The 23,273-nt window shown below is 43.9% G+C and overlaps 1 protein-coding gene across 2 annotated transcripts in view; it reads right to left on the bottom strand.

Moving 5' to 3' along the window:
* KAZN (kazrin, periplakin interacting protein) overlaps positions 1-23,273 on the bottom strand; it is a 612,234-nt gene that overhangs the window by 106,341 nt on the left and 482,620 nt on the right. For both annotated transcript variants that reach the window (XM_067567481.1, XM_067567480.1), the window contains exon 4: positions 2,247-2,438. In XM_067567481.1, coding sequence (XP_067423582.1) covers positions 2,247-2,438 — 192 coding nt within the window. The remainder of the gene's footprint in view (positions 1-2,246; positions 2,439-23,273) is intronic.

Below are 23,273 nucleotides of genomic sequence, written 5' to 3'. Positions count from 1 at the left end.
CCTCAGCCCCTCTGCTTTGGGGACAGGTTTGCCAGCGTCCCAATTCCAACGAAGGAGGGCAACTGGGATTTTTCCTGAGCTGATTCTCACACCACAAACTAGCGCTGCTAAAACATCTGATGAGATCCGCTTGCTAGTTCCTCTGCTGCTTTTGAGAGCCACTTTTGAACGATTGATGCAGTCACCACTTTTCTTACAATACAACAAATCCACCGTACGGGCACTGATCCCCACACTGCGTGCCTTGAACCTCACCAACGCTGTTGTTTCAGCGAACCAATCATCTTCTCTTAGACGGTGGTTTAAAGGGGAATTTCAGAGCCGAGTATTTACTTTCTCATGTGCACTGGGATCAAAACCAGAAACTGTACCGATTTGTTATTTCAACTGGTGCTTCTTAACATCACAGGCTATACAAGATCAGAAATTACACCGCACCCCATTGAACAGTGCAGCTCCATGCACTGGAAATCCAAATGCAAAATCTTTTATTTCACCCTTATCTAATGGCATAGAGCAGCAACAGAAGATGATTTAGGCCAGGTCTATGCTCGACCTGCTATGTCGCTCAGGGTGTGAGAAATCCATGCCCCTGAGTGACACAGTTAAGTTGTGCTAACCCCAGTGTAGACAGCACTCGATCCATGGAAGAATTTTTTCATCAATCTAGCTACTGCCTCTTGGGAAGGTGGATTAACTCTGGTGACAGGAGAGCCCCGTTCATCACTGTAGTGAGTGGCTACACTGAAGCGCTGTAGTGTTTCAGGTGTATACTAACACTTCGCCCTAGTTCTCACACTGTGTAAACTGGAGTGGTAGTTTACCAATGTTTTCATTTGGAGACACAGGCTCACTCTTGCTAATACTCAGAAAAACCAGGCCTGTAACCAGGAGACAAAGGCAAAGACATTAGCAAGTTCACTGACACCTTCCAGAGGAAACTTGAAGGGGTTTATAATATAATTTTCTAGGCTAAACTATCTCACAAGCGTTGTGAGTGGGAAACCGGTAGCCATCGTGCTAACTTTGTCCCATTATTACCTCACACGGGAGACAAACAGCAGCTTTGCAAAGAGACAACACTGACCTTCTCCTGGACCAGAGTAGGCGCTACAACAAAATGTCCTCAGTTATATTCATATGTAGGTTGGTCATGGCCATTCCTGGTCCTTCTGCCATTGGCAGCACATTGTCCATCTTACAGAGTGACAGTGCTCACAGACAGTATTGTAATTTTTAAAAAATATCACCCAAATCTACAGTGGTTAGAGAGACAAATAAAAGGTACAGTGTCCTGAATAACCTGTCAAGAGGAGGAATCATAGCCAGCGCTATTCAGAAAACCTCAGTTCTTCTACGAGGATGGGTCACCCGTCCACACACGTTTCCTTCCATCTCTCTCTCTCTCACATACACACACACACGCACACACATGTAGGTGCATGCCAGTTTCCATCTCAAAGAGACAAAGCAAAGTAAAAGTCTGGGGGCAAAAACAACTAAGGAAATTTTGAAAGCAGAATGAATGATTCCAACCAAGGAAAACAAGAAAGCCGTGGGATTCAGCTAAGCTGGACTCATCCTCCCCCCACCCCACGACCTTCCCCCCACCCCCATCACTTCACCAAGCCCTGGCAGAAACTCAAGGTAGCAGTGCATAATTTGTTACATCTCTGCAGCTTTTCTGACATCCACTGGCATTCATGGCAACGCCCCCCATCTCATGCTAGAATGGGGCATTGGGGGTGGGAGGCAGCCACGCACACACATGGATAAATGGCATTGGGATGCCCTCTGTGAACATCCACTGGATGGCAGGGGAATTCAGGCCAGTTTGAATTCTGTTGGGCTATGTCTGGAAGCAAGAGACAGAATCTTGGTAAGAGCCAAATCCTTACACCTGGGTCTTGATAAACGATTTCCCCTTTACCCTAAACTAAACAGCGCTTTGTAAGCAGCCCGGTTCCTTCTGCCTCCAGCAGATAAAGGCAGGAGGCTCTGGGGTGACTATAAACCTTGGAGTCAGAATGGGAGGCAACTTTTCTTTCCTCTTTGGTTATCACCATGGAATAAATCTCAGGCTGTAATAACAGACAGAGAGAGGGAGGGAGGGAGAGAGAAAGAGAAGGGAGGGGTCAGAGGCACAGAGAGATTCAGAGAGAGAGAGTGTAAAGCACAGAGTCACCACAGACAATGGGAAACAGAAAGACCTGGGCACAGAGACAAAGGGAAGGTTTAACTCTTACCCTGCAGGGCTTCTTTGGCTCGGGCTAGTTCTTGCTCCTTCTGTGCCAGCTGGACTTTGAGCTCAGTGGCGGAGAGAATCTCCAGCGACTTGCTGCCATGTGTCTCCTCCAGCTCTTTTGTTAGCATTTCCTTCATTTGTCGGAGCAGGTGAACCTCCTCTTGAAGCTGGGACACTTCTTCTCGTAACAGCACTGGAGGAAGAGAGAACAATACGAGGAAGTGACTAGCTGTTCTCTTCAGCTCCGGCAGGCTTTCAGTCGCTCGGGCAGTTAGACAACAGAAATCGCATTGGTAAAAATAACCCAGTGCTGGCTTTTCCCGTGTAACTCTTAAGCCCCTGTAATTCCGCTAAGTGGGAACCGCAGCACCCCCCGGTTAACTGGCTCATACTGCTTAGATACACAGTGCTGGAAGCGCAGGTAAAGTGCCGTGGCAGTGAAGTCACTTTTATTCCCCATCGAAAAGCCTCACTCGAAAATCTGATAAGTGGGATTGCAATCTGCACGCTCCAAAGCACTGAAGGTATTTTGGACGGTCACCTGGGGACTACTTAAAATGTTTAAAAAGATGAATGCGGTGGACAGAACGCACCCTTGACGTCAGAATTGTGCAGGGGAGGGGTGGAACCCTTGGAAGGAAGCTCAGAGGGTGCCCTCCAGTACCTTGTTTCTATTCTGCTCCTTTCCCAGTTCTCATAACCAAGATCAGACAGAAAATTTCAGCCCTTGGAGAAACACTAGCAAAGATTTTCCAAAACTGAGGGGTGATTTTGGGTGCCTTTATTTTTGGATGCCAGACGCAAGGCTTCTTGGAAAAGGGTCTGATATTCAGAAAGTGCTAAGCACCTACCTTCTGGAAATCAGGCTCCTTTAAGATGCCTCAGACTGGGTACCTAAAAATCACCAGTCATTTCAAAAATCTTGACCATTACATCTAAAGTCTGCTAATTTTTAAGGTCCCTGCTGTTCCTTAATGATTTTTGCTATAGCCACAATATCTAAGGAAGGCATTTGCTCAGCCTGCTCCCAAAAGATGTTGCCTTCAACTTTTAATCTGCTCCACTATACACAGAATTTCACTATTATCTAAGTTCAATGCAAGCAGGTTCTGCTGACATTCATCCATGTGCTCATAAATTCTGCCCGAGAAAATCTTGGCAAAACTGTTTTGAGAGGAAAGGGAGGAAGAATCTCCTTTTGCCTCTGGGGAAAAAATAAACTTTTAATGGTTTTCAATCCTTCTGGTCTGTATCTAATTCTTCTACATTAACCACTAACCATCACTAGCCCCTTAAAGTACTGTCCCTGTGTGGATGGAAACAGGGGGCGAGGATCCTGAAATGTTAAAGGAGAAACTATAAAGCAAGTCCAGAAATAGTTGTGGGTTGGACTAAATGATCTCCTGAGGTCCCTTCCAACCCTAATCTTCTAGGATTCTATGAAATAGTTCTTGCAAGTTGCGTTAAATTTAATTTTTTTTTTTTTTTTTGGGGTATAGTTCATGTGTGTACAGGAAAAGGTGCTCTGATTGGCTCTCGAAAAACAGCTGCTTCTACTAAGAGCCATTTGGTGGTCAACTAAAACCCAACCAAATGCTATCCGGAAGCATCTCTAAGAGTCAAGGCAATGGAGATGAAGTATCCTCCATAGCCCATTTACAAAATATGCATCTTTAAAGAGACTCACGAGAAGCCATTACTACTAACTGCTGTGAAATGATCCATTTTGGGCTGTGAGGATGCCAAATACAGCTTGCCAGAGTGTTGTAGTGCATCAATTGTCATAAATATTGCAAGCGTGTATGCGAGTGGGGGGAGGAGAGAATGAGCCTTCATACATCAAAAGGTTAAAGTGATATACTGGAACAGATCTCGTCCTTGGCTGAATAATGGAATCCCAGACAATACTGTGGGGGGACTCGTTTCTGAACCATTATCACAGCAGTGTGGAGCGCGAACAGCAAAGATACTCACTGCTGTTTAAAAAGGGTATGTAATAAAAGGCGAGACTCATATCACTGCTGGTTATAGATGAAATATTCAGAGACACTGCACTCAGAAATGCATTACGCTCTGCTGTTCTTAGCCTCTGCTCGCCATCACTTTCCATTATCCTTACACCCAGTGGGTTTTTCATGCCTTAGTCTTGAGAAACCTTTGTAAATATTACTTTTTTTCTTTTTTTTTTTTTTTTAAAAGAGTAAATAACTCCTCCAGACAAGAAGCAGTAGTTTCAACAGGGCATGTTTTCAAACTTGAGTTTGGCTCCGGGTCAACCTTAGAACAGCAGCAGGAATATAACATAGAAATCAATGAGCATATTCAAAAGCACAGATGAAAAACTGGGCAGCATGGACTCCACCGATAACATTTTGCAATGAAGAATAGTGGAGCCAGAAGTTCAAGATCTCCAATCCCCTATATTTAGTGCCATTCACTTGTAAGACCAGCCGGCTTTCTGCCACAATTAGACTACTGGTGTGGAGTCTCTTATTAAAAGGGCATCGAGGTGCTGTATCTACCCCTCAATGCAATACTGCTGTGGAAACAAGGTACGAATGGAAGAAAAGAGCAGAACAAGGCCAGTTGGGAGGCGGGGGGAAAAAAAAAGGAGGGTGGGTTTTCTTTAAACAAATGTACACGGTGGGGAACAGGAAGGACGTTTTGTTTACAGCTTTGAAACGGTCACCCCTGATTACCCAGGGAGAGATCCTACCTGCGTTTTTTGAAAATACAGTTTACCTGCCAAATCTCCATCCTCCGCTGACAGCCAGCTCTGAGTGTGGGAGGCTGGCTCTGCCGCGGCTAGACTGACTCCGGGCTCTTGCGGAGAGCTTCGTCTGTGCAAATATTAAGCCAAATTCTCTGCGGCTGGAAATTTTGTGCAGCTTCCACCGAGCGGTGCCCATGTGCACCACCGGCTTTCTAGGAAACAGGCAGCTGGTGCAGACCCACGCTGTGTTCGGGGGAACCCTGGTGGCTCAATGCCTCCCAGAGCGTTTGCTGCATCTTTGAGAGGGCAGCAGGTGGTCGCTTTGCATCCAGTTAGCTGCACTGGCCTCCATTACTCCTCTTTCGCCCCACTCCATTTGCGCTGGCCAAAGCACAGAGTAGGGGAAAGGGAAAGTGAGGACTGAAGATGTGGATGGTCCCTGTGCAGGGAGTACAAAGGGGAAAAAAAGCTGCTTGTCGGCTCTGCCCTCCTGGGCAGGGATCAGACCATCTGGCCAACAGCGTTAAAAGGATAACCCTGTGATATCAGTCTATCAGTGAAAACAACACTGATCGGTACTAACACAGCGTCATTGCTCAGCCCATCATGTCTCTAGAAAGCAACTTTCCGGGGAGCGAACAAACCTCCCTGCTCTGATCATTGACCCAGATACTGGATTTCTTTGGCTCTCATAGGACAATCATCAAAACTCCTCCAAAGCAGACGTTTTTACCAGGTTAAACTGCTGGACTTTAGACTTGCTCACCAGAATAAATAACGGGCCCTGATAAACGCTGCCTCTGTTAGTAGCACAGAAGCAATTTGGTTTCCTTAGCTTGAGTGAGAGGAATGGTTGTGAGCTAGTGTGGTTTTGAAGGGTTGATTCCAAACCATAAATATCCATTTGTTACATACAGGAATAAAACGTGCAAGAAATATTTCAAGCAATGTTATTCAGACCAGAGCCTCTGGCCTTTTTAATGATCCACATCTGTACAGAGGCAGCAACTCCAATGCAATACTAATTGCACAGTCTTAGTGAAACCTCACAGTGCCCTGGTGAGATGGAAATATATACATTTACCTTTACCCAGCTCCAAATTAACAAACAAAGACACAGAGAGGTTGAGAGAGAGCCATTGATAGGCAAGGTAAAGCACAGAGGAGTCAGTGTCCGAGTGGGATGGCTGAACGCACGGGTCCTGTCTTTTTTTCCCCTACTGAAATACGATGTCACTATACCAAGCGGAACAAGGAACCCGGCATGTCTTCATCTATCGGGCTTGAGTCAGCCCCAGTGACAAACTACACGCCCTGGTATCTGCATGGGGCAGGGGCGTCCCAGGACGATTTGCTCCTGGGGAAGTGCACTGACCCTCTGCTGTTCAACATTTTTATCAAGGACCTCGAAGAAAAAATAAAAACATCCCTGATAAAGTTTGCAGATGCACAAAAATTGGGGGAGTGGTAAATAAACAGAGAGGACAGATCAGTTACACAGAGCAATCGGGATCGCTTCATCAACTGAGCACAAGCAAACAATATGCATTTTAATACGGTGAAATGTAAACATGTACTTCTAGGGACAAAAAATGTCGTTCAAACCTACAAGATGGAGGCTCTATCCTGGGAAGCAGTGCCTCTGAAAAAGATTAGGGGGCTGTGGTGGATAAGCAGCTCCCAGTGCAATGCTGTGGCCAAAAGGGCTAATGCGATCCTTGGATGCACACACAAGGAAATCTTGAATAGAAGTAAGAAGTTATTTCACTTCTGTATTTGGCACCAGTGCAATACTGTGTGCAGTTCTGGGGTCCACAATTCATGAAGGATGTTGAAAAATGGGAGAGGATTCAGAGAAGAGTCACAAGAATGGTTAAAGGATTTGTAAACCTATTTTATAGCAACAGACGATTTAGCTTAACAAAGAGAAGGTTAAGGGGTGATTTGACTATAGTCTCTAAGTCGCTATGTGGGGAACCAATATTTAATCATGAGCTCTTCACTCTAGCAGGAAAGGTATAACACGATCCAATGGCTGGAAGCTGAAACTAAACAGATTCAGACCGGAAATCAGGCACACATTTTTAACAATGATGGTGATTATCCATTAGAACAATTTACCAAGGTTCATGGTAGATTGTCCATCACTGACACTTTGAAAATCAAGACTGGATGTCTCTCTAAAAGCTCTGCTCTAGGAATTATTTGGGGGGAAGTTCTATGCCTTGTGTTATACGGGAGGTCAGACTGGATGATCACAATGGTCCTTCTGGTCTTGGAAATCTATGAAAAAGAAGAGCCTCACCACCCAGGCTGTCCTTGAGGATGACTCAATGCCTAGCACACAGCAGTGTGGGATTTACTAGACACGCTCAGGAGGGCAAGTATCACCGGACAATGAAGCGGCTATTTCGCTTGCCTGGGACACAACAGAACGTTTGACTCGAGGCCGGCTCCAACTGAGAGTTTTCATATTTTTTGCCAGTCTTGTGACTTAAACCTCCAGCGTCCTTAACAACTCAACCCCAGCCTCCAGCGATCTATCAACGGGGGGATTAACACAGAGGCTGGCAGGACTCAAGTGAGAAAGTTCCTCAGCTCCGCGATTAGCGTTAACAAAGCCAGATCTTTTAATCTAATCACAATCCAATTACAACAGTACAAACTCGTCAACTGAGATCTACTCAATGGGTCTGCCCAGCTGCAAAGCAAAACTCCCTCCTCCTGGAGACACAGAGAGAATGTTTTGCCTGTGACATGTTTCCATGGACAAAACTCCCAACCATCTCTGTGGACCCTCTTCAGAGTTATACCAGAGTCACTCAGAGGCCCCTCAGTCATTCTGGCCCCCGGAATTTTAAATGGTCAATTCTTACCCGGTTCTCTGGCCATTACAAAGCCTCACACTTGCTGCTGTTCCCACTAGCATTTAATTAGCTGGACTATACTTGCAAATCAAGGGCATTTTATTTCCAGGGGAGCTGCATGGTAATGAGGTACTGAGGGCGCGAGTGGCTGTTAGGAGCCTAACTCCCATTAACTAAATGCCCCTTGTGCCTTTGAAAATCTCCCCCTGAACCTTTCACCCCTCAGTGACAAGTTAGTTAAAATCTTCCCCAGATCAGTAGTGACATAAGGCCATTAACACCATCAGGTGGTTTTTGGGTGGCCTGTGTGTGATGAGTTTGGCAGGTCTCCATTTAGTGGTCCCTCTGTGGTGGGGTTCACGGGAGACTCACACTTACGCTGTCACTGCCGACTGTGTTCTGTGTATAAAGGGACTGAGTCTGTAGTGCTGTCCGTCAGGGGCGCCTTCTGGTCCCTTCAATCTGACCCTATGACCTACAGCCCTACCCCGGGTTTTACATTCTTTGTCCCCCATGCCTGGTTAAGTCCTGGGTCCTGTGGCCCCTCCCTCATCTGGAGGGGCGAGTCTTTCGTTGTTTTGACAGGCTCTGCCCGCCACCCCAGGCCAGCACCTTTCAAACAGCACTAAATTCACGTCGAAAAAAATGTAAAAATGCCCATTTGCTCTGTTCCAACTGAGAAACATGCTAAAGGTTGGAGACAGTTTCCCCAGGCCTCAGGTTGCTTCGTGTGGCATCATATCTCCCCCCTTCATTATACAGAGACGTGCTGCCTCTGTAACCCACTGTTCTGTAGGTATTCTTGTGTCACCCCCTGCGCCTGATCCACACAGGAAACAAGCCTGCTACAGCCCCCAGCTTGGAGAAGTAGCCCGTTAGCCCCTCCGCGGAGGCTCATTAAGTTCTCAGTTCAATTCCCAGTCATTAGGGGCGATACAACCCAAATCGGATTTTGCTAAACTAGAGCTGAAATTTATAAACACCCTTTGTGGCCTTAACATCACACGACCGTCCTGCTCAGCAGCAGGTTGCCAGTAATTCGTCAGAAGCAAACTATTCTACCCCCTATCCGAAAGCGAGTCAGATCTGCCAGCACGCTGTATTCTTAGTCTGAAAACACCAGACCCTTCCTTGGCTGAAAACAAATCAGCTCTTAGTGCAAGAGAGACGACAAGTGCAAGAGAGACAACAGCTTACGCGACGCTGCAGGCGAAGGCGTGCATCACATACAGATAAACTGAAATGTTTGCTAAACCGCCGTCCTTGGAGTCTCATTGGCAAGCGCTCATACATCCCCCTCCTCCACTCCTACACTGAAGGAGACAGGCAATGCACTAACAGGAGAAGGGGACGTAGCAATCAGGAAACTCACAGCGAGACACGGTAACATTCGCCCCCTCAAGGGGTGGCTTGTTAAAACAGGACCCACATCCCAGCGATGGGGAGCGTCATCGGGACCGTGCGGAGTGGACGAAACCTGACTGTGTGCCTGCAGCGGTACCCTGCTTTCCTCTCCCAAATGCACAGGTGCCAAACACTCCCGCTCCTATCTGGCGGAAGCCTGGCCCCCTCCATCCACCTTTCATTTAGCTGGCCCAGGTTCCAGCGCAGTGAAGCCACAGAAGCACCAGCTTCTGCCCAGAACCCTGGCTACTTTCCTGGGCACTAGACCATGCTTCATTGCTACAGGTACTTGTGCGAACTAGATTAAAGATAGCTCAGATACATCTACGTATGTTGCAATCACCCCCCACCCCATTGCAGAGACTGCAGGAGTGTTACAATATTGCAATGCAGCACCAGGGACAGAATTGGCAATTACTTTCTCCTGCCGGTCAAACGTAACTCAGTGGCAAGCACCTAGAAAGATCTATGCCACCACAAGAGAGATGAGCCACCCCTGCTAACAAAAGGTGTCCCCCCACTTCGGTCTTGTATGCATCGGTGCATCGCTGCCTTGCGTAAAACGTCCCGCAAAGCTCAAAACAGCTAGAATATTGCTAGAAGGCTAGAAACAGCATCTGCCACTTTTCAGAAATGGGCATGATCAGAGCAAAACTTTTCACGATTTCCACCACCACAATTTCTTCCACCCTCCGAAAGGTGCTAAATTCCAATGGCACTGTTACCAGCCACGTGCTACCAGTATTTAAAAACAAGGACACCACAATTCCCTTCACGCTCAGCGTATTGGGGTACATGTGCTTGCTGAGCCTGGTCTAAGGGCCACTAAAGTCAGTGGAAAGCCTCACATTGATTTTGATGGGCTCTGGATCACGCCCATGGCAGAGGAGGTAAAGAACTAGGAAATGTATTCGTTTGTTTCTTCCATTGAAACAAAAACCACTTGGCAGGACTGGGCAAACCAATCGGTACCAAGTGCAGGTGGCTGGAAATATTTATGCTTTGTTCCTGAAAACGATATGATGTTTACGGATTGTACGGTTACAGAGTTCAACTTGTGGCATTTGAAATCAGGGCAGGGTAGGGAGGGTAAAAAGCCGCTTAGAGGAGTCTAGAAGGCCTCTGTACCTGGCACCTGGTGCAATCTGGTCTGGAAGCAAAATGTTTGCCTTTTGCTACAAGCAATTTCAAGAGCTCTGGGGATAGACGGCTGGGATGATCTGACAGAGATAGAGGTGACACCATCTGAAGCAGAGGAGCTATTGATTATTATTATTTGTACTGCGATAGCTCCTAGAGGCTCTACCTAAGATCAGGGTCCCATTGTGGGAGGTGCCGTACAAACAACTAATGAGACAGTCACAAAGAGCTTACGGTCTTAAACACAAGACAGATGAAGTGGAAAGGGAAACCGAGGCAAAGAAAGAGTCTTGATTCAGGTCACCCAGCAGTTGAGTGGCAAAGGCAGGAAGAGAATCCAGATCACAGGACTCCCAGTCCACTTCCCTACTCATTAGCCCATGCTGACTTGGATTTGGAGAAGAATTTTTAGAAGGCGCTTGCTTCTGAGACTCCCCTCCAGCATATGACTGTCTGGGGTCCTTTCTAATTCTAGGAGGCTGTTCTTCACATTGCATTTCTTTGTGTCTGATGGTACCCATCTCATCAACTATACATTGATCGCCCAAAGCTTCGGGCATAACACACAGCCTCCTTTCTAGGTACAGTGGGACCTCAGCTACCAGAACACAAAGAGAGACAATACACTTCTTATAGCAGATAGACCTGCCACTGTTTTCTCGTTTGTTAAAGTAATTTTTTTAAGCTATACAAATCTACTGATTTTTTAAAAGAGTAAGTTCAATAGAAGGCAGAAAAGGAGAGAGAAAAATAGGAGGGGTCCAATCATGAAAATGCACAGGAAATTCCTGAGGAAATACACAACATGCATTTTACTTCTCTAGGTACATGTGTGATGATATTTAATAGCGGTTTCCGATTTCACTAAAAGAGTTTATGTTTCCTTTGGTTTTGGACTTGTCTACGTGGGGAAATTGACCGGGCTAATTATTCTGCTATAGCTGTGCTGATCAATTTCTCCACATAGACAAATCCTTTGGTTTTGGTTCCCCCCTTCCCGCACATTAATTTTACAGATGTATCTATGAAACTGATTCTAATTAAACTGTGCAATAAATGATCATTTCAAAGTATCTCACCAAATTACAATGGCCTTTTTCTCTGGGTGTCAGTTATAAAACATCCTGACACTTATGTATATTTTTTAAAACCTGTGTGGCTGGACAGGGAAGTAAGATTGATTTTTGGATGACTACAAATGATAATGGATCCTAGAGGTGCAGAGTATCATTAATTATTTGCATTATTGTAAAATCTAGAGGCACCAACTCAGATGAGAAACCTATTATGCCAGGTGCTGTGCACACACAAAGTAAGAGACAGTTCCTGCCCCAAAGAATTCACAGTCGAAATAGACAAGACAGATGAAGAAGGGGAGGGGAAAGAGGCACAGGCTGGGGAAGAGACTTGCCCAAGGTCATGCAGCAGGTCAGTGTCGGAGTCAGGGACAGCACCAGATTTCATGACTCTGAATCCAGTGTTGTATTCACCAGGCTGAATTCTCAACCTTGGATCCAAAAAACACAATCTATATTAAAGTCACAAAACACAAGTTAAAAAAACCGAAATTTTTGGTATGTGACTTCCACATACTAAATAAAAATTATCCGGCTCAGCATCCATACTACTCATGCATTGTGTAAACTCCTTGTTCCAGACTCTAAATATATTTGTTATTAAAAAAGCAGTCTCTATGCATGTTATTCTGTTTCTCTTTACTCTCTGAATGCACCTTTTAGCACAGACTTGCTCGCATATGTGCATGTGCTGCATATTAATCATCTTCCTGAGCTTCAGTAAAGCTTTATTTTTTTTAAATTTTGTAGGCAACATGGTTTCATACAGAGAGTGTGAGACTAGAAACACAGCTATGCACAGTTAACTCTGTGGGGGAACATAAAACCAAGGCCGCGGGTGGATGTAGACTTAAAAAAATATACAATAAAAAGGATGGAAATTCAAAAACTTTGGCACTAAAATTAGATTCTCATTTGCAAGCTGAAGTTTTAATCTTCCCCACCCAATGGAAGCTTAAGTGGAAGGACATTTGCTCTGGAGAAAGCTGCATGTAATGCTGACATATAGATCTGTAATTATTACATTTCTTACATGCTTGAATCTCTCTGTATTCAACGCTCGTTTGAAAATGCATTTGAGCGATCTAAAAATATAATAAATAAATAAAAATCTCTGCTTTGTTTGGAGCAGGGGGGTCGGGTCAGGAAGAGTACCAGTAATTCCATAGCTGCAGGTTTCCAGAGCTCAAGATGACAGTCAAACAGCTGGGGTTGGGAGGTTCCTGGCCCAGATTGTTGACAGAGGAGAGGCTCTTAGTTGGAGGTGGATGGAGTAGACACTAGGGGCTGACACACAGGGGTGTGACAACGAGCTGTAGGGTGACCAGATAGCAAGTGTGAAAAATCAAGACAGGGATAGGGGGAATAGGCACCTCTTTGAGAAAAAGTCCCAAACATCGGGACTGTCTCTATAAAATCGGGACATCTGGTCACTCCAACAAGCTGGCAAATATCTGCAGCAATTCATTAAAAAAAGAGAGGAGACGGCAGGCCCGCCTCCGCCAGGGCTACTGGAGAAACTCCTGTGGAGGAACCCGTGGGGCTGCACAATGCAAATTCTTAACACCGTCTTCACTGGAGCGGAACTTGGAGTGCTGTGCGGTGAGAAGCACATTTCATGATCAAAACCCAAGAAGCCAGGCTTGGTGCTGGACTCTTGCCACAGAACGTTAAAGGGGTGTGTACTTTCCCTTCCACAGCGTTTCTCCATGGCCACTACTGTAGTCTTGGTGAAGAGTTTTATGAGGATAGAAGGGAAAAATATTGACCAACCAATATTTTTTTGAACCTTAAGAATTGGTTTAGTTAAAATCCGGTGTACAGGATTGGGTCGGTCCTTGTTATATCCACTTCCCCACCCCTAATTTATAAAGCACCTTCCATGTGTTTGGAAGGGAGGGTGAAAAAGCCTCTGTACCAGAGACATCCCTATGGTATTTTGGAACGTATCGTCTTGTGGGTCCTGGAGGTAGCTGAGCAAAGTTGGCTAGAAAGAGACACTGAGACAGAGTTCAGAGGTTCTCTGTGGCAGACCCCGAATCTAGTTTCATCCATTACATCGTTGATGTAATGAGTTAAATAAAAGCATCCCACTGAAACCTCAGACTCCCTGATTCTCAAGAATATTTTGTCCTCAAAAAAACCCTCCCAGAAACATTGCGATATTCAAAATCAGGATCCAAATTCTGCAGTTCAGAGTCCATTTGTAAACCAGTTACGTTTCCAGCTTTTCTCAACAACTTACAGTTACTTTATTCTTCCTCCCCACATATGCACCCTCATGTTGATTCCAGGAGGGTCAAAGCTCCAGCACAGAGAACGAAGAGGCAGAAAACCTGACATCTGTCCCTTTTTTATTTATTCCCAACTTATAAATCGAGCTGCTGGATAAACAAATTGTTTCCCTTTAGTCCATAACCTCTTGAAATGACTGCAACCAACTCAGCACAAAATGTATTGTTTAAAGTTAAAACAGGAACAGAGGATGACAGTTTGCATTCAGTGTTCCTGAAGAGTACCGTGGTTCAAACGCTGGCAGAACAGTGGGATTTTTGATCCCTAGCACCCAGTAACAGGTTATCAGTGGATCTATTTCACAGAAAGATCTATATATGAAAAGAAAACAGGCAACTGGACACACACAGGTTCATATAGCATGGGGAATCATGGCTGGAATGAGCTACTTATGTAAGGGCTTAAAAGATGGGGATTCTATCAAGACAGGTCAATCACATTTTACCTTACCAACCATAGCCATGTCCTTTAAAGCCTTTTTGGCTTCTGCAATCTGTTTCTGAGAAATAATAATCCTAAAGCAATAAAATAATCCTCAACAAAAACAAAAACCCAACTAGCCCCTCTTTGCTGGAAATTCTTCAGTAGCCATAGTGTGGGAAAATTCACTAGAAACAAGCGGTTTTTCCCATGGCTCACACCCTGGGATCAACTTCCAGATGACGGCTTTGATTACAGAGTGTTTGGATGTGGATGACTTTTTCAAAACTGAGTTCATGGGTGTGGAATGATCTGAGCAGGGAGATGGGAGACTCTCCATGGGTGAAAGAGGAAGAAGGGACGAACGAGAAAAGAAAAATAAACAAATAATCCTAACTGCCTCAGTGGAAACAGGCAAGAAATGAAACCACAGACCTATTTTGGTGGTGATAATTCTTATATGGCTCTCAGATATCATAATGATGAACAAGGCATTAGCCCTGTGGTCCATCTAGCCCCTTATCCTCTCTCCAGCAGTGGCCAGCACCAACTACTTCAGAGGAAGTTACAAATAATCACCCAATAGTAGATGTGGCATAATCTGTCCCTCCATGAAGGTCTCATCCTAACCCAGAATAGTCAGAGATTGTCTTAAACCGTGATGCAGTTGGTTTTACATGCCTTCCAAGCTCGCTCGTTTGCTCTCGCTCTCTCAACATTAACTTTTATAACTCTGGATATACTTGCTAGCCATAGAAAGGTCCCTTCTCTGTTTGAATGTTGCTAAATTCTTGGCCTCCGTGACAGAGGTGGGCGGACAGATCAGCTGGATTTGCCAGGCATCATTTACAATCTCTCTAAAGCATCTTGAAAGTTAGCTTTACTTTGCACAGCACACATACTTCAACTTTGGAGGGACGTAGACCGAATCGGGGGAGAGGGGGCACACATTCTCCATCCCAAAGGAGCAGCTGCTTCAGGGAGACAAAATGTTTTGCATACTTCAGATGTTTCACTTATGAAAATTGGCAAGGACTCGTCCTGTAAATTATTTAGCAATAAAATCACTAACTAGGAACATTCGAGCTTTGGACTGGGGATTTCATTAAAGTCCAAAGTGCTCTCTGAATTCCTAGCAAAACTAATAAGCGGGTGGCCATGGGCTATGTGACAGCTCGTGATACTCTGCCAACGTATTGTTACAGTTTCTCAGGGGCTTGAATTCAGCTCCTAAATTCCAACATTTGGGATCATTCAAGAGAACACAAGTAGCAGTCATCCATATCCAAACATGCTGCAATCAAAGCCGTCATCTGGAAGTTGATCCCAGGGTGTGGGCCACAGGAAAAACAGCTAGTTTCTAGTGAATTTTCCCACACTATGGTTACTGAAGAATTTCCAGCAAAGAGGGGCTAATTACATTGCGAAGAACAAATTCAGTCATCAGACATTTTGAAAATGCAGAAATATATTTAAAAGGTAGCCAAATATTTTAGGGCCAGATTTAGACCAGATGATATATTTTATAATGTCTTGGGTGAATTTAAGGCCTAATCCAATGAAGCCAGTGGAAGGAACCCGATTTACTTCAATAGGCATTTAGCGCTCATTAATCAGAGCGGCTTGGAGCTGGTTTACACACAAACTTGCACTTATTTAATTAACTAACTTGGTTTCCTAAAAGTTGATTGTTACCAAATTCAGCTGAATTAACTTTAGCCACTTTCATTCCGAAACGAATATTCATATGCAGACAGGCACTGAAAGAGCTGAAGCAGATTGAATTCACACTTTGTCAGGTTTAGCACAAGTTGATGTGGAGGCCATCCCTGACATGGTAGGGCTGGCAAGGGTCAGAATAGTAAAGGCAGGGACTATGCAAGTTTCTTCCAAATAGCTTTACCAGGGAACCTGCGTGCTGACCTACAACAGCCATTGTTATTCTGAAGTTTGTTCCCCTCACTGTGAAAATCCTACAATCAGCCTTTCCATCACAAATGACCACCAGTGATGGAAACACAATGGACAAAATACTCTTAAAATACAGATCTATTTCCTCTGGTAATATCAGATGCAATTTCTTTTGCTTTTGCAACAGCTTAATTGTATGAGTTCCTTAATGCAAAAGCTAGTCTTAGATATTCCTTGAAAAATGATTTATTAGACCAGGGGTTCTCAAACTTTCCAGATGACCGTACCCCTTTCAGGAGTCTGATTTGTCTTGTGTACCCCAAGTTTCACCTCACTTAAAAACCGCTCGCTTACAAGATCAGACATAAAAACACACAAGTGTCACAGCACACTATTACTGAAAAAATGCTTCCCTTCCCATTTTTTCCATATAACTATAAAATAAATCAATTGGAATATAAATATTGTACTTACATTTCAGCGTATAGTACGTAGAGCAGTATAAACAAGTCAAATTTTAGTTTGTACGGACTTCGCTAGTGCTTTTTATGTAGCCTGTTTTAAAATGAGGCAAATATATAGATGAGTTGATGTACCTCCTGGAAGACCTCTGCATACCTCTGGTTGAGAACCACTGGAACAGAGCTCACAAAACAAGCCTAGGAGAACAGTTCTCATAATAAAAGAAGCTGTTCTCCAAGCCAGATCTTATTTCTCCTGTAGTACAGAGAAATATTTCTCCAAACTATGGTATTTCTGTGAGACAGACGCCAAGAGGTTTCAGTTGGTGAAAATACCAACATAGCTTTCATTCCCAGCTAGAATTAGAAATAGACTCTGTGACAGTGTGCTGTGTTTTTAAGAGGAGGAAAAGCTGGGAACAAGATATAAAAGCTGGGGCAGAGCTTGGTGAAGGTAAGTCCTGAGTCACTAGTAAGGCAAGGGAGCCAGGCTTGGAGGTAAGTATGGGTTTTTGTTTCTCTTTCGCTCTCTTTTGTATGTGCTTCTTTCCCCTCCACCAATTTTATGCTGGTGAAACATCACTGAAACCAGCGAGCTACCCCAATTTAAAACTGGGGCAATGGAGTGGAGAATCAGGCTCCTTGAGTCTTTGTAATTCCTAGACTGTGGGAACCAAGATGGCATTGTGCCTCCAACCCCAGCTGCTGTATTTAGAGCTGGGACCCCAAACCTGGAGTTAGGTGGGATTCACTTGGAGGCAGGGAGGATTTGTTGATTTGATCCATTTAGTCCATTTCAAGTACTTTGAAGTGAGCAACTTGCCCAGGAAACTTCCTGCAGCGGATTACATGGATTGCTGTATATTTTATCCATTTTTAACTTCTTGAATGGTACTGATTTGGAACAGCTCAGCAACTTCTCTAGCCACATAGGGTTATTACAATTGCCTTTTAGGCTTCCTCTTTCTCCTGGGATGAACGAACTGTCCACTCGCATCCAGGATTCTTCACAGTTGCCTTTGCAACAGCACTAATTGATGCCTTTGGCAGGGGTTAAAATCTCTGCAATCCAGGAACCCTTAACGGTCCTTCAACAGCGCAGCACAGCCCAGAGCAAGTGATGGAGAGAAATAAGGGGTTCTAATCAAACTGCAGGTATTTGCACTTCAATTCTGCGAACAAAAATGTGTCTGCCTGTAATACATGCAATATAGCCCTGAGCCAGGAAAGAACTTAAACATGTGTTTAAGTCCCATTTATGTCAATGAGATTTAGGCATGTGCTTGCAGTTAAATGCATATTTCAACGCCTTCCTGAATAGGGTCGCTTTCCTAAATCATGGCATTTATACATGCAAGCACACAAATGCCTTTCATTTGCTGTTACACCCCCGTAGGCGATATTTTATACCACTCATCAGTGGCCTGATCCAATACCTACTGGAGTCAATGGAAGGATTCAGTTGTATTATGTTGACTTCAGATTTTTCCCTATCTGCAGTATGAGCTGAACCTTACAACATACGTGATGTTTAACTCCTGACACGTCTAGAAATTCTATCACTAACTTTACTGGGAAGGCTGTAAGTAATGCAGTCATGAATCCTGGTCACGTGCCATGTGGGGCACATTGCGCATACACTAAGAATCCCATAGACAGTTCACACAACCTTATGTGATACCAACCACTGGGGCCTGAGTCGGCGGCTTTCACTCCAGTTTTATACTGATGTGACTCCACTGATATCAGTGATGTTACTCCTGGTTTACACTAGTGTCTGCGAGGCCAAGATCGGACCACAAAAGAAACACACAAAGTTTTTAATTTGATATACAATACTTGAAATCCAAATATTTAATAAAATCAAGGTCATTCATTGTCACTGAGACACTGATCTGCTTACCAATAACCATGGGTGAAATGAAAAGGCAAAGTTTGTTATAGGTAACTGTTGTTTCAACATAAAAACTCAGCGCAACGTACAGAGCTATGCAAAGCGGCCTATGCACAAAATACAGCCCCGATCCTTCAGCTAAGCTCCCATGTGGAGTCCCAAACTCTAGCGATACTCCGTGCAAGGGTTACACTTGCGCAGATCCAACTGCAGGATTAAGGTGTATAGATGTATACACAGTATGTGCCATACAGATATTAGATTCTAAACCAATTCAGCCAGTCTCCTAGTGAAGGACTGTGCTGTATCAGATCGAGTCAGAGAGATCTCTGTTTACTCTGAAGTGGAGGGCTTCTTAATTTATTGTTGTACAATGTTGTGACACCTCATAATCATTGCTTAGGACAGGTATTACAGGGTCCTTAACACATTACAAGACATTACCAAAAGAAAGAGGAAAATATGGGTTATTGTGGGGTTAAATATCTAGGTGAGACTGTGAAGCCAAAAGAAAGAAATATCTTTCCATTAATACCGAGCTCAGCATCAGGAAAGCTTGTATTTTTCAGAGACTCTCTTTTTCTCCCCATCACACTGGAAATATGTCAAGCTGCGATCTCATTTACTGTGCAGCTAAGACCCCACCCCCGCACCAGCACTTACAATAATAAGGGTAGGAATAGACCTGCCATCCCTTCCTAGATACATAAATTCTCATTGCCCAAGAGAAAACTACTACATGGGTTTCAAAATTAGCATAAATTCCAGTGGCCCATCTGTAAAGTCTTGTTTTAGAGAAATAATTTGAAAAAGTGCTGGAGTGCACACCACCATCAGTGCACACCACCATCCATACACTAGGGGCTGGGGGGAAACAGGCATTTGGTTAAGATCAAAGAGTTACAGACAGTCAGATTTTTTTAATACACCAATTACCACCACAGCACTTGCTCCCCTACAAATTCCCCTCTGGCGCTGTTGAGGCGACTCATTTGTAGAAATCGTAGGCATGAAGCCAGATACATCTCTCCTAACCCATCACTTTTTCCAGCTAAGCCGTCAAAAGGTTCCCGGGGGAGGGGAGGGTGGAGTTTTGACTTCATGGCAGCTATATGGGTTAAAGGCTCCATGCTGCTTTGAAAACCTAGGTGGGGACATGACTAAGGGCGGTCTGAAAAGCACTGCCAAGCACCCGAGGTCACAGAGTTGAAGCAGGACTCTTCAGCAGAGCAGCCTGACCTAACAGAGTCCTGGTCAAAGCTCGCAGTCTACGACCATCAAATGGTTCCCAGCAGTGGAAAGATTCAGCCCAAGGCTGCCGCTCCCCCTCTCTGCACCCAAGCCATTCAGCTGCCCCGAGTTCTCCAGCTCGGCACGTGTCCCGAAGGCATTCTCCAGGTCTCCCACCATAAACAACAGGGTCGTGGTACCAAAACAAACTGCTCTCATCTGTGCCTGCAGACTGCAGAGAATCTGTTAGCGCCTCTTGGAAAACCAATACTCTACTGACAACAAGGACTGTAATTAGAGACAGTTGTGTTCAGACGTACACACGGTACCCAACCCCTCCCTGGTAGCTGACATCTAGTTAAACCCAACGGTTGGTCAGATGCAGGTCAGTCAGACCTTCCCTGTAGCTATGTGCTCCTTCGTTTAGCTGGAAGCCTGGCGTGTCTCTGAAATGCTAGTTTATGCACGTCTCTTCCTCTCCCCAATTTCAAAAAAGCCAACAATTATTATAAGGGCCCAATCCTGCAGGATGATTTTAGGAGGAACAGCTGCAGCCTCTGGGCCTGCCTTAGATAGGAAAAGGCATTAGGTGCTGATGCTTTCACCCAGGAATCGATGAGCAGGGATGGAGGCAATATGACCACAACACTGCAAACTATCCTGGCTAAAAGCAGACCTGTATCCCAATGAAAGGCACAGCCATTCCAGCCCATTCAGACATTTGTCTAACAGACATTCAGCTGAATGTAATTAGCTCTCATCCACATCCCTACCTCTGTCCTGCACCGAGAAAGCAGAGACGGATTGACATCCATATCGTTCATTCGCATGGGTAACATTGCAGGCCAAGGCATCTAATGGTCTCACACTACTGCCACACATACACATAGATACCCAGAAACAAGAGCTCATGGTGAAGACGCATAAATAAATAAACAAACCATTGACAAAAAGAATCCTGGCAATGGTATTGGTCCATTACTAGATGGAAATAATAAAATTATCAACAACAACACAGAAAAGGCAGACGTGTTCAGTAAATATTTCTGTTCTGTACTTGGGATAACATATGATATAGTCTCATCATATGGTGATGATACTAATCTTTCCATTCCAGTAGTATTTCTGGAAGATGTCAAATGGACACTACTAAAGTTAGACATTTTTAAATCAGCAGGACCAGATAATTTGCATCCAAGAGTTTTGAGAGAGCTGGCTAAGGAGTTCATTGGACCATTAATGTTGATTTTCAGTAAGTCTTGGAGCACTGGTGAAATTCCAGAAGACTGGAAGAAAGCTAATGTTGTGCCAATTTTAAAAAGGTAAACAGGATGACCCAGGTAATTATAGGCCTGTCAGTCTGACGGCAATCCTGGGCAATATAATAGAGCAGCTGATCGATTAATAAAAACTAAAGGAGTATAATATAACTAATGCAAATCAATATGGATTTATGGAAAATAGATCCTGACAAACTAAACTTGATATCTTTTTCTGATGAGATTACAAAGTTTGGGTGATTACAAAGTTTGGGTTGATATATTATATTTAACCTCCTTAAGGCATTTGACTTGGTACCATAAAACATTTAAATTAAAAAACTGATATAACATTAGCATACTTTGTTGTAGCTGTGTTGGTCCCAGAACATTAGAGAGACAAGGTGGGTGAAGCAATATCTTTTACTGGACCAACTTCTGCTAGTGAAAGAGACAAGCTTTTGAACTTGAACCAAGACAAATGACCTGAAGAAGAACTCTGCGTAAACTCGAAAACTTGTCTCTCTCACCAACAGAAGTTGGTCCAATAAAAGATATTACCTCACCCCTCTTGTCTCTATAAAATTAACGTGGCACACATTAAATAGATTAAAAACTGGCTATCTGATTGGTCTCAAAATGTAAACAGGGAATCACTGAGCAGGTCCGTTTCCAGTGGGGTCCCGCAGGGGTCTGCTCTAGGCCCTATGCTATTTAACATTTTGTCAATGACCTGGAAGACCACATAAAACCATCCCAGATAAAGTTTGCAGAGGACACAAAAATTGGGGGAGTGGTAAATAAAGAAGAGGACAGATCACTGATTCAAAGTGATCTGGATCGCTTGGTAAACTGGGCACAAGCAAACAATATGTATTTTAATACGGCTAAATGTAAATGTGTACATCTAGGAACTAAGAACGTAAGTCAGACTTACAGGATGGAGGATGCTATTCTGGGAAGCAGTGGCTCTGAAAAAGATTTGGTGGTCATGGTGGATAATCAGCTGAACATGAGCTCCCAGTGTGATGCTGTGGCCAAAAGAGATAACGTGATCTTGGATGCACACACAGGGGAATCTTGAGTAGGAATAGAAAGGTTATTTTACTTCTGTCCAGTTCTTGTGTCCAAAATTTATGAAGGATATTGATAAATTGGAGAGGTTTCACAGAAGATCCTTAAGAATGATTAAAGGATTAGAAAATTTGCCTTACAATGACAGACTCAAAGAGCTCAATGTATTTAACAAGGAGAAGGTTAAGGAGTGACTTGACTACAATCTTTAAGTACCTACACAGGAAACCAATATTTAATAAATGGGCTCTTCAATCTAGCAGAGAAAAGTGTAATGCAATGCACTGGCTGGAAGCTGTAGCGAGACAAAATTCAGAATGGAAATAAGGTGTCCATTTTTGACACTAGAAGTAACTAACCAGTAGAACTATTTACCAAGGGTCATGGCAGAGTCTCCATCATTGGCAATGTTTAAATCAAGATTGAGTGTTTTTCTAAAAGATCTGCTCTAGGAAGTTCTATGACCTGTGTTATACAGGAGGTCAGTCTAGATGATCATAATGATCCTTTCTGGCCAAGAATCCCTGATATAAACAAGCCCCGAGTTTATAGACAGGTCAGTTTTTCCCCTCTGCTCAACATTCCTTTTGTATTTCAATAAAATCTATGTTAACATGCTCTAGACTCCTTCAGTGCTGCTTTCCTCACTAAACATTTTCACTCATTACAGATCAGTCAGAGCTGTGTCAGGCAGGCCACAGACAGAATTAATTGAGCTCTTAATAAATCACAAGCAGGCAAGGATTCATTGATCAAAATTATACAAACTGTTAAAAGGTTTCAGTTATTTTCCCAAAGCGTTTTCTATTTCACTTACTAGAAGCAACACACATTTGCAATTGGTTCCTGACAAGTTTCCATTGCGCTATAACTGAGATCGCAGGCTAACAGATCATACGGAGGAGGAGGTGTGATTTTATTTGCATGAAGCACAGTATAAGAATAACTAGACTTTAGAAAGAGGGATTTTCCACTTCAGATTTGGTGACATTAAGGAGCGCTCCCAAACCAAATCGAGAAGATCATTTATATTATTATATTTCCTCCTTTGTCCTTATGCACAGGGCCTAGGAACCCAACATTAGGCTCCCAAATCCCTATTTAGGCACCTAAATATATGACCTGATTTTCAAAAAAAGTGCTGAGCACCCAGCAGTTGCCAGTGATCTCCATGGGAAATGCTGGGATCTTGGGACTTTTGAAAAGCAAGCCTATTATTTAAAAGCCTAAATTTAAGCTCTTAATTTTTTGAAATCTTTGCCAAGGAACCTGTTATTAGACTGT

This window comes from Emydura macquarii, unplaced genomic scaffold (genome assembly GCF_026122565.2).
Source record: "Emydura macquarii macquarii isolate MOO-44397 ecotype Brisbane River unplaced genomic scaffold, CSIRO-AGI_Emac_v2 contig_2768, whole genome shotgun sequence".
Taxonomy (NCBI): Eukaryota; Metazoa; Chordata; order Testudines; family Chelidae; genus Emydura; species Emydura macquarii.
The sequence above is the reverse complement of the archived record's forward strand: the minus strand, read 5'-3'. Positions and strand labels throughout refer to the sequence as shown.